Source organism: Ascaphus truei, chromosome 4 (assembly GCF_040206685.1).
Source record: "Ascaphus truei isolate aAscTru1 chromosome 4, aAscTru1.hap1, whole genome shotgun sequence".
Taxonomy (NCBI): domain Eukaryota; kingdom Metazoa; phylum Chordata; class Amphibia; order Anura; family Ascaphidae; genus Ascaphus; species Ascaphus truei.
The window spans coordinates 234,914,632-234,926,849 of record NC_134486.1 but is presented as its reverse complement, the minus strand read 5'-3'; the positions used below and the strand labels follow the sequence as shown (position 1 = coordinate 234,926,849).

The window sequence follows — 12,218 nt, the reverse complement described above, 5'->3', positions numbered from 1 at the left end:
CAAAGCTTCTGAATTCTACTATCCGGACCAGACTACTTAAACGCAGATAATTGAACTGCAGGGAAGAACAAGCTGGGTTTAGACCAGGAAGAGGGTATACGGACCAAATTTTCACACTCCAACAACTAGCAACGACTCCGATGCAAGAAAGATACCTTTATGGTATTTGTTGACTTCTCATGCGCTTTTGACAGTGTGAATCAACCATCGCTATGGTGCGCCCTCAAGGCTGATATGGTACCACATGCCACTCTCAATGTGCTAAGAGCTTTTTATGAAGGAGGTACAAGCAGAGTCAAACACATGGGCAACATATCCACGCCATTCTCCATATCCACGGGAGTCAAATAAGGTTGCATAATATTGCCTATGTTATTCAATATTACCATGGATTGGATTCTCAGAAAGACATTTAAAAACACAGGCCTGGTGTACAAGTGGGAATCAAAAAATTCTCACAGACCTTGTATACGCCGATGACATCGTGTTCTTAGCGGATACAACCCAAGAGGCACAAGAAACTTTGAACGACATGCAAGCCAATGCAAAGAAGCTCGGCTCCACAAATACGGAAAAGACGAAATACGCGGAATCACTAGAGACGTACTGAACTCCGGCCGCTGGCCTCCACAACGCATTGCTCCTTACCTTATAAAAGATGAAGCAATGTCGTTTACGGAGTATAATCCAAGTATAATCCAAATACTTGCCACTGCAATCCGTTAGGGAAGCAGGACCACAGGAAAAGGAAGGGGAAAATAAGCTGAGCTATATTTATAAGATCAATCTATGTCCACTGTGGCAGGATGGCCGTGGTAAGTGAGGAAACAACACGACTTTTCTGGTGAAATAGCGCTGGTGGATTTATTTGTCCAAAAATGGTAACTAAAACACTGTCCCTCTAAATAAACAAAAACCTAACCCCGATCGGGGCACTGACTAAACAAAAGTGCAGACTATCTACCTGGCTGGCTAGCTAACCTAGTCCAGCCCAACAATGTTCAACAACACCAGTTGGCTCCTTACCTGGGAGCTTTGTTCCCCCTTGGGACAGGATCAATCTGAGCAGCCTGTGTCTGTCTGTCAACACTCCTCTGTCTTCTCTCTGTGCCTGAGAGAGACTCCTGCTCCAGAGGCATTTCCTCTTCCTGTTTTAAAGCAGGTGAACTAGCTTAATTTGAATCGCCTGTGGATTGCTTAACAAGCTGGGTTAACCCCTCGTCTACTGGAAAGCATGCATACTGCCATCTCCTATTAACATATACAGAGTCAATGACCCTGTCACACCACACTGTTAGCTATTTATGGACTCTCTCTTCATGAATAGGCTGATCACTTCCTTTAGAGCTATGGATGCTACTTGCTGTCACAACATTCAGTGGTAGTGAATTACATTAGGATAACTATGTGGCTTTTTCCCCCTCTTTTTACACATACTAGCTGATAATTTCAGTGTGTCTCTCTTGGTATTACTGCGTGAGAGTAAATGTTTCTTATTTATTCTCACCAAATCATTTAACATTTTGTACAACTCTTGCATCTCGCCTCAGTCTTTTTTTTTCTAGGCTAAGGGGACTATATTTACAAAGTGGTGCTATGCGTTAAAACAATTTATGCTTGAACACTGCTTAGTAAATAAGGCCCCTAACCTTTTCAGACTTTCCTCATAAAATAATGCAAATCATCTTTACCATTTTTGTTGCATTCTCTGCATTTATTTACTTAGGTTATTCTACTTATCAGATAATATATAAAGAAATAGGAGAGAAAGAGAAACAAAGAAAGAAAAATAGGCAAAACCACGAGACATGATTGTTCATCTACATCACTTCCATGTTAAAGGAGGAGATACTAAGAGTTGCCAGATCGGTACCCCAAATCAAACAAGGTTGGTCCCCCAAACAAAGTTTGGAAACCGGGGTCATTCCCCTTTTCAATCCTAACCCACCTACATGTTTTCCATTCCCAAACTCTCAAGCAGTTATCGCTATTGTTCTCTGACTGGTGTATGAGTCCTAGCACCAAAATGTCTATAAACTTTGATATATCTGTTCTTTGTAAAAACATGTATGAATCACTACCTTGTTTATTTATGCTATACTATTATTACCATGTCAATTAACATCATTTCTCAAAACACCAGGGGTGTTTGTCTCTATTTGTCTCTTTCCACTTAAAAGAGACAAATAGCTCTGTCGAAAGCCAAAAGATGAATGGGCAATATAGTGTAATTATGCTGCAAGAAACTAATTTGGAAAAAGTAGATCAGACCTTATTATTTAGTAGATTATCCTTTGATCTACCATTCCTCATCCCCCACAAAGAAAAAGGGAGTGGCCACACTCTTCCACAAGAAGTTACATTTCAAAGAAGATAAAATCAAAACCAACTCCTCAGGCAGAATTGTAATTATTATAGACTTCCTAGATTTCATGTATATTATAATTGCAAATATTTATGCTCCTAACGACAATGAGGAGTATGTCTTCCAAGAGCTATCAAATTTAGTAGAAACTAGCTGGGGATGTAAATGCAATCATTGAGCCAAGTTAGATAAATCCTCCTGCTCCCTGTCCCCCCACCTCCATCGCAAACTATAGCCCCCTCTTCTCAAGGTCTTATCTCCTTGTCACAAAAACTGATGCATGCAGACTCTTGGAGGTTAATTAACCCCAACTTAAAAGATTTAATGTTTAACTCGCACCCTCATAATAGTTACTCACGTATCGACTATATTTTTATTGACCAACAAATCAGGGATACCTCTTCAGCCACCATCGTCCCTTCTGATTGGTCAAACCACTCTACAATTATAACTAAACTAGGCTGCCTTACAATAAAACACAAATCACAAACCTTCCAATTAGAAGAGCTAACCCAATATTTTCAAATGAATAATTTCCCATAGGTGTCCTCTTTCACCCTTTGGGAGGCACACAAATCGGTAATCAGGGGCAGGCTGATAGCGTTGGGTTCATGGAAAAAAAAGAGAAAGCAAAACAAATACACTAACACAAAAATTAGCCGAATTACAATTTATCCACAAACTAAATCCCTCCCAGGAAAAACTACAGGTAAATAATTTCAGTGAGAGGCGAATTGAACCTTCTGTTGGTAACAAACACAGAAAAAAAGGCTATTCGATGGACTCAACAGATGTTCTACGTAAAAAACAATAAGACAGATTATAATGGTTGCCCGCAAATTAAAACAAAAACAAACAAAGGCAAAAATTCATAGTACATACACAAAAAACAGCCTGATCGCCCGTAACTTTAAAACAATTTGTAACACATTCAGAGAATATTATGCATCCCTTTACAATTTACATGGCACAGTAAAGGAACCAGCAAAGAGCACAAAAACTTTTTGAGAATTCTTAGCAAAATGCCAACTCCCCACACTCGAACCAAATAACATCACAACTCTCAAAAACTATTGAGCCACTGGAAATTCAAGAAGCAATCAAATCCTTGAAAAATGGGAAAACCCTGATCTGGGTGGATTCTCTAGTCTTTACTACAAAAAAAAAAAATGATCTTCAATACTCCTCCCCATTTAACCAAAATATTTAACTAAATGTTCCTAGGCCTCCTCCCACCTAGCGATATGGTGCGTGCGACTAAAGTTGTAATCCCAAAAGAGAGAAAGGACCCTTTGTCGTGCTCCAGTTATAGACCCATCTCCCGATTAAATGCAAATTTAAAACTTTACGCCAACATTTTAGCTACCAGATTAAATACTATTCTCCATTTAGTGTCATTGTCCCTCCCTTTACTCTCATTAGACACTGAAAAAGCATTTAATAAACTGGACTGGCAGTTTATGACAGCCACACTCTCACAAATGGGGTTTACCTAGAAATTTCTAAATACTGTAGCATTAACACACTGCACTCTGATCCAACGGCTAAAGTCAGGGCCGATTCCTTCCCAATATTAAATGGGTTTATTAGTTTTTTGTTGTGTTATTTGTCGTTTGTCCTATTCACCCACAGTATTATGCTGGGTGTGTTTTCTCTTCTATTTCATACACTTGGTATATAACACTACTATCATCGTTGGATTCTGCAAGGAAATTTGTTGTGCAACACATCATCAAATGGTTGTATGTTTATTTTACTTGTAATATTATTAAGCATGTTTTGCTATGTTTAGTGCATTATAAGGCGCCAAATTTATCTTTATCACATATTGTCTTTTTCTGACCAGGTGGTCAGTGTTTTATTTGGCAGCTGCCCTTCATTTACATATATGTGAGTGTAACAGAGAATTTATCCCTGTTCAGAATATGCCACTAATCCAGCAGTGTGTTGGTTAATTGGATCCAGCAGTTAACCAACTTCACCTGGCTGATTAGAGGTTTGTTAGAAAAAGCCTGTTCACAGAAACAGGAGGTAGATTTTCCTCAGTACACAAGGGTGCTGACAAGAGGAAAGAGGTCTTGAGCAGAAAGGCTGTGCTGAGATTAAGACACCCACAGACCTATATTCCTGGACACAGGGGACCCAGGAACCTACCAGAGACTGACATGAAGGGCCACCTACTTTAAGGTATCTCGTGAGACTTTGGGGAATAGGGTGGTAATGGGATTATCCCTCCAGCCCTGGAGAAAGGGACTGGGGAAGTAAGTTAGCCCTTAAACAGGGATAGGCGTTTGTTGTTTTCATATGTTTTGCTGTGTTAAAAGGGACAGGTGCAATAAAGCCTTATTTTAATTTCACCTTAAAACAGTCCCCATTGCATACCTCTACACACATCTCTTACAGTGAGCATTAAGGGATTGTTTTTCTTCACATTCATTAAGTTGTGTCCTAATTGTCATTGTTGGTCCGTTCTAGCGCTACTTTATCTATTTTCTGTTCATATATTCTGGTCATGCTCTAAAATTCAACCACTATGGATAGCAATGTTTGCCTAAATAGTTACTATTTTGCAGGTCACCATTCCACACGACCCACTATATAAAATACTAGGGATACCCATGGACAAACAAAATAAAAAACGAATCCAGAATCATCTGACAAATTATAAATGCTACCAGATTCACTATTGCCAAGAACTGGAAGCAATCTCCTCCCCCCCCCCACCCCCCACACACGCACCAAATAAATATTACAATTTGGCATATTGTGTATATATATATATGGAAATACTCTCCACTTATTTAAACGGATCAGTTTCAGGATTTTTGGAAACCTTGTGACTATGGTTGGAATATACATGCTGGAATATGTCCGTATTTAGATGTATAGATGTTCACTATGTCAGACCCGATATATCATCTGTGTGTGTACAAATTCTATAACCTTCCTCTCCTTCCCCTCCCTCCGACTTCCCTAAATGTATAGATGTTATTTATTTATTTATAAAATATTTTACCAGGAAGTAATATATTGAGAGTTACCTCTCATTTTCAAGTATGTCCTAGGCACAGAGTTAAGACAAATAATACATTTTTACAAATACAGTTACATAAAGAGCAGGGTATATATTATATACAAGACATTGCATGCACTGTTAAAGATAATATATATTATGGGCGTATGAAACAGTTACAGACCAGATTAAAATGTGTATTTGGATTTTCACCTACAGCCTTTAGTTACTGAGTTACCGTCACATCTCAAAGACACCACTGCGGTTATTAAATTACTCCAACAAACCAAGTGGAAAACTGGATATAGATTGGCCACGCTAGATGTACAATCATTGAACACATGTATACCACATCAGGCGGGATGTACGGCGGTTAGATACTTTTTGGAGTCATGCAATTTGATAAAACAAACACAAATTGACTTTTTGTTATGCTCCATAGAGTTTATTCTAACTCATAACTATTTTTTGTTTGAATCTGAATTTTATTTGCAGACACTTGGTACCGCAATGGGTACCAAGTTTGCTCCATCGTTTGCAAACCTATATATGGGGTGGTCGGAGAAGCTCACTATCACAGAGATATCTCCTCCACAGTTAATCATGTGGAGGAGATATATAGATGATATTCTCATCATTTGGGACGGTACTGAAGCCTCTCTTTTAGAGTTTGTTGCACAGTTAAATATCAATACGTGTAACCTCTTTTTCAGTGGGGAAAACAGTGAAACCTCAGTGCATTACTTGGACCTTGAAATTACTATTGAATTAGAGCAAATCTGTACAAAAACATATTTCAAGGATACTAATGTGAATTCTTACATTCATTCTTTTAGTTGCCATTTTAAACCCTGAATTACCAATATCCCTTTCAATCAATTCGCACGCCTCAAGAGGAATTGTACTAATGATGAGCAATTCCAAGATCAGGTACTCTTTCTGAAGGAAAGATTTATACAGAAAGATTATGATAAGCTTCTGATTGACCGTGCTATTGACAAAGTCAATCTCGTTAAAAGAACAAACTTATTAAAAAATAAGCATAGATAACCTCTTGAAAAAGAGAGAAAGCGCCGCACAGCACCAAAAAAGAAATTGAAGGCTGATATGGGAAAAATAAAAGAGCTTTATTTGCACAAGGTGCAAGCGAAACCTCAAAAAGTCTTTTGACAAAGGCCTCCCAGGCCGAAACGCGTCAAGAGGTTTCGCTTGCACCTTGTGCAAATAAAGCTCTTTTATTTTTCCCATATCAGCCTTCAATTTCTTTTTTGGTGCTGTGCGGCGCTTTCTCTCTTTTTCAAGAGGTTATCTATGCTGGTTTATTGCGCGCCTGCACGCCGAGTCACTGCTGGGCGTTCCTGGCTGTCGGGTCTGCCGTGACGTCATTCAGAAGCACCATCCATGCCGCCGGTCAGGTGACCACCCTCCGCATCGGCGGGTAGCGGGTTGGCGGTGAAGCAACGAGATCCTGCGACGGAGAGACCCCAGCCTCATCCAGGAGGAGCGGGAGCATACAGCACAGCAAACTGCAAAGACCGGACAGGCTTGCCATCAAGAATTATACGTGAGTTTCCCGTGTTCCAGCCTGATAGTGCTCATGGTGAGCCGGTTGGGGGGAAAGATACACTTTTCACACTGCTAGATGGTTGAATATAGCCGGGGTCCATAAGATTCATTTATCATTGCTCACCAGCAGGACTATGTTTTATTCTGAGCGCCTGGAGGGTTAGTCCATTGATTTACCCATTTGTATATTATTAAAAAATAAGAAAAAAACAACAAAGAGATTTGACTTTAAAAAGGGGGTTGTTAATCAGAATTTAGAGGCTATGACTGAGCTTGTACCAATAAAAGAGGGAGTAAAACATGATGACCCAACACAAAGTGATAAATTCCCAGTGTTTATTACACAATTCAATGACAAACATAAGGCCATACAATCAGCTATTGCTAAACACTGGAGGGTTCTATCCTTGGACCCTGTGTTGAGTGTCGGAATGTTGTTGAAACCTAAGATCGTATATAAAAAAGCTCAAAATTTAAAAGGACTAATAGCCCCTAGTCAACTAAAGCCTGTTTCCAGTAACAAGGGCACACTAAGATCCTATCTAGATCTAAAGGGCAACTATAAATGTAGTAAATGCCAGATATGTACTAATTTATTGAATAAGAAAGAGGTTGTTTCTTTTACCACAAAACGGAGTTTTAAAATTAATCATTTTATAAATTGCTCCACTGCTTATGTAGTGTATGTACTCCAGTGCAAATGTGGGTTACAATACATCGGCAAAACAAAACGGTGTATGAAGGTGCGGGTAATGGAACATATGAGGAACATTAAAAATGTGCACAAATTAATTCGTAAACAGATGCCCCTAACCCACCTTTTAAAGCACTTTTATGATAGTCACCAGTGTGACCCGAGTGGCATTTCATTTATGGGCATTGAAGTTGTCCCTGCAAATCAGCGCTTGGGCAACAGAGATTTACGCTTGAGTAGAAGGGAACAATTCTGGATCTATACCATGCAAACTAGATTCCCACATGGTTTAAATGATTATATAGAATTGGTTCCCTTCCTGAAAGAATAAATTGTTAGGTGAATACTTGGGGTTCCTCTATGTGATCTAATCAATTTTTATGAATTCTGTGGACAATTTGTTTCTTTTAAAAAATTTAAAAATATTTTAAATTATTTTAATATGTGTGTATAAATGTATGTTTAGATCTAAACGAGGGTATGGTAATATATGGTTAGAAGGGACTTATCGGGTAATAGGTCAACTCAAAGTCAAATCTGGGACCTATATATCATTACTCCATCTCAGAATGGGGTTTTTATTTATTTATTTAATTAACCAATTACTTAATTACTTAAACATGCTGTATGGGACTCCATTTTCACTCTGTTGTATTTACATGTGCCTTCACTCTTCCTAATGACGTTAGATCCATTGGCTGCTGCTCTGCATATAAACTCCGGGGACAGCGCTATCACGTGACCTCCTGACGAAGCACTACGTGCGAAACGCGTAGAGGTCACGTGGCGGCAGTCCTCGTGGAGTTTTTGCAGCCGGTGGAAGCGGGTCCTCACGCATCTAGCAGGGTAAGTACTCAGTCTGGTCCGGACCCTTTCTGTAGTACTAGCGAGATCCTGTGTAGACCCGGTGCTATTCACCGATTATATTAGTGTATAACCAGTAATTTTAATGATTTTTGTTGATATATATTTGTTTTAACCCCTCAGTGGATGCTTGTGCCCACTGTCCTGTTTTATTAATAAAGTGTTCATACCCCTTAGTGCGCCTGTCTGTCAATTGTTTTTAGATGTATAGATGTTCACTATGTCAGACCTGATATATTATCTGTGTGTGTACAAATTATATAACCTTCCTCTCCTTCCCCTCCCTCCGACTTCATTAAATGTATAGATGTTATTTATTTATTTATAAAATATTTTACCAGGAAGTAATACATTGAGAGTTACCTCTCGTTTTCAAGTATGTCCTGGGCACAGAGTTAAGACAAATAATACATGTTTACAAATACAGTTACATAAATGAGCAGGGTATATATTATATACAAGACATTGAATGCACTGTTAAAGATAATATATATTATGGGCGTATGAAACAGTTACAGACCAGATTAAAATGTGTGACAGACTTAGATTTCAAAGAACTTAAACTGGTGATGGATGTAAGAGTCTCTGGTAGGTTGTTCCAGTTTTGGGGTGCACGGTAAGAGAACGGCCGGATACTTTGTTGAGCCTTGGGACCATGAACAGTCTTTTGGAGTCTGATCTCGGGTGGTAGGTCCTGCATGTGGTATGGGGTGAGGACCTTGTTCAGGTAGCTGGGTAGCTTGCCCATAAAGAATTTGAAGGCAAGACAGGAAAGGACAGGAAAGTGGGATGTACACCCCTTCTTCATTTTCTGTACCCCCCCCCCCCAATAAATCTGTAAAACTGTTAATAAAACAGTTTTAAAACAGCAATATACATTACAGATAACTTTTTCCTTTTGATATGTTACACAATCGAGATAAAACTATATAGGCAACACAAGAATCACTTGTGTAGTTTTTGTTTAGCCACTGTTCATCTTTGAGAAATAGAAAGTTTTTGCATTCTGATGCTGCCCCCCGGTGGAAATCAATATAAAACTAAAATTCTACTGTATCGGCTACACGTTATTTTCTGCACAGCTATCCTCTTAACAGCTATCCTCTTACTCCTTTCTGAAACCCTGTTTATTCTGATGTGTACCAAAATGACATGAATTGCCTATTGTATGCTTTGGGACCTTCAATCTTCAGAGCCATCCAGATGGAGACAAACAGATCGCTCTGACTCATGGAGGCGGTCATTGTTCGTGTGTGCTCCAATGGAGGAGTATTAACTCCTCTGTCTAAAAGATAAGGTTAAACCAGTAATGACACATGAATCAAGGATTTGAGAAGACAACCTGTGACGTAGATGAGTATTGCAGTAGCATAGGTCACCTACTTGTAAGCATGACTTAAACTTTCTCCTTCCAGAACTAAACATAAGCAACAATAACAGAGGACTATAAATCTTTGCACTGTGACATTTGTTTTACAAAAAATATATTTGGACAAAACAGGTGGCATATATTACTTAAGTATGTATAATTTTTTATTGTTTCTCCATTCAAAATATTGGTCAAACAGGCTATAATCAATACACTTTTGGTAATCTATATATCACTCCGCTTTTACTTTTCACAAGCACTCCTACATGCCTCTATGTACACTGCTTCACATAAATAATAGGGGGGAACTTACCTGTAAAAACAGCTGGCTCCCCACTGAGATTGGAATTAAACACGAATAAAGATTTGTCAGATAATCCACAGGCAAGCTTCTGTCCATCTCCTAACCAAAAACAAGATTTGTTAAAACGGTGGTTGTGCCCTCCTACGCTGTAGCAATCTTTGTAGTATTAAAGATGCACATCACTATAACAGCATAAAGCCTTTTCAGACATGCATTTGATCATTGATGTTTATTTAGGAGTAAATACATTAGAAGCATGAGCTAATAAGAATGTCAATTATGACTCTTATCTGTGTTCTTTATTGAAGAATTCTCTTGAGGCTTAAAGCAGCAGTCCAAGCTGCTGTAAACCCCCCCTCTGCCCCTCCCCCCCCCTTTAATATTTTTTCATCAATACAATCCACACAATGATTAGTAATTAGCAAAGTTGTCTATCGATCCGTTCTCCTGTGGTCGATCAGCGAAGATTCGTCTAGGGGGTTCACTAAATGGCTGTCAGTGCAGCAGAAGAGGACCAAAGATGCTAAATTATGTGGGGAACATCATGTGACCAGGCAGTCACTAGATAAAATTGGTGCAATGCTAGAGAGAGGGCAGGGCTCCAAAAGGGGTGTGCCAGAGACTGTTTCAGAATAGGAAGGGGATGTGACTTTGTAAAAATGTTGCTATAGAAACAAAAATGCTTGTATAGCATGGGTCCCCCTGGTCCCCCGTAAGCCCCTTACATCCCGGCGTGGGTGCGTTAGTCAGTGGAGGCAGGGGGCAGGTCACAACAGTGTTGGGGAGGCTGCGCAGGCGACAACGTCGCCGGAGGTTCCCGGCTGCTCTCTTTGCAGGGCACCGCCATCTGCAATAGGGTTGCGCATGCGCAGTGAGTCCCCATAGCCGGCGGCCATTACACTGAGTTTTGCGCATGCACAGAGTATGCGCACAAACGGCTACCAATCAGAGGAGGCTCACAGTAGGGACTACATGTCTCATGAGCCTCTGGGAGAGGGACACATGTCGAGCAACAGTCAATAGGGCTGCAACTTCTCTTGGAAGGGAAGATTGATACATTTGGTGCGCTGCAAGCCACATCAGTCGGAGCTGGGAAAAGGACAAGGTAAAAGGTATGTGCCGGTGTCTGTGGCACCTGCACTAGGCCAGAGACCCCCTTTTAAGCCCCAGCTAGGCTCCGACTCCCACATAGTTTGTGGCTGCTATAGGAACATGCCACTCAGATAGGGACATTGCCCTGCCTAGCAACATTAGTGTCACGGACACAGTGAGATACTGCACCGTGACTGTGGCCTGTGGTCCAGGACTGGACAACCCTCTATTGAAAGACTTTGCATGGTGGTACACTCCACGCAGGACCCACCCAACGTAGAGGCAGAGGCTTCACGGAGGACAATCTTGAATCCGTGGGTCCCATCTACAGCATCTGCGTGCCCGGGTGGGGACACACTCGGCAGGTACCCAACTCTGCAAGCGCAGCAACAAACACTATAGTGGGCAGCGCTGTACCACACATGGGGTAGGGCATTGACTTTGTGGACACCGGGTTGGTTGGGTGCCTAAGGGCCCCTAGGTACTGTGGGGGCGGGGACTCCAGTGAGAAGGTACGGCAGTGCGTGGCCTGGTGGGTAGGCTGTATATTAGATTCCTCTCCACATAGTAAAACTGTTCCGTTACACCACATGTGTATTTCTTAGGTGTCCTGTAATGGGGTCATTCTACACAATAGAATTCCGTACAGGTGGAGGCACTACCGAGCGTTACACTTGTTACATTATAATATATTAAAATGTCATTAAGAGTCTGTAAGAGACGTGTTCAGAGGCATGCAATGGAGACCGTTTAAAGTGAAACTTAAATGAGGCTTTATTGCGCCTGTCGCTTTAAACACAGCAAACATGTGAAAATAAGCCAAACACAAACCTATCTCCGCTTTGGAGACTATCTACACATGTAGTTCAGCCCTCTCTATAACTGGGTGGTTAGCTAAGCTATTTACCAGCCCAAAATACAGGTATATATACATATAAACAGATATATAAA

The 12,218-nt window shown here is 40.4% G+C and overlaps 1 protein-coding gene across 2 annotated transcripts in view; it reads right to left on the bottom strand.

The window, feature by feature from the left end:
• The window catches only part of WDR27 (WD repeat domain 27), a 585,895-nt gene that overhangs the window by 408,462 nt on the left and 165,215 nt on the right, over positions 1-12,218 (bottom strand). For both annotated transcript variants that reach the window (XM_075597051.1, XM_075597050.1), the window contains exon 17: positions 10,185-10,274. In XM_075597051.1, the coding sequence (XP_075453166.1) occupies positions 10,185-10,274 (90 nt within the window). The remainder of the gene's footprint in view (positions 1-10,184; positions 10,275-12,218) is intronic.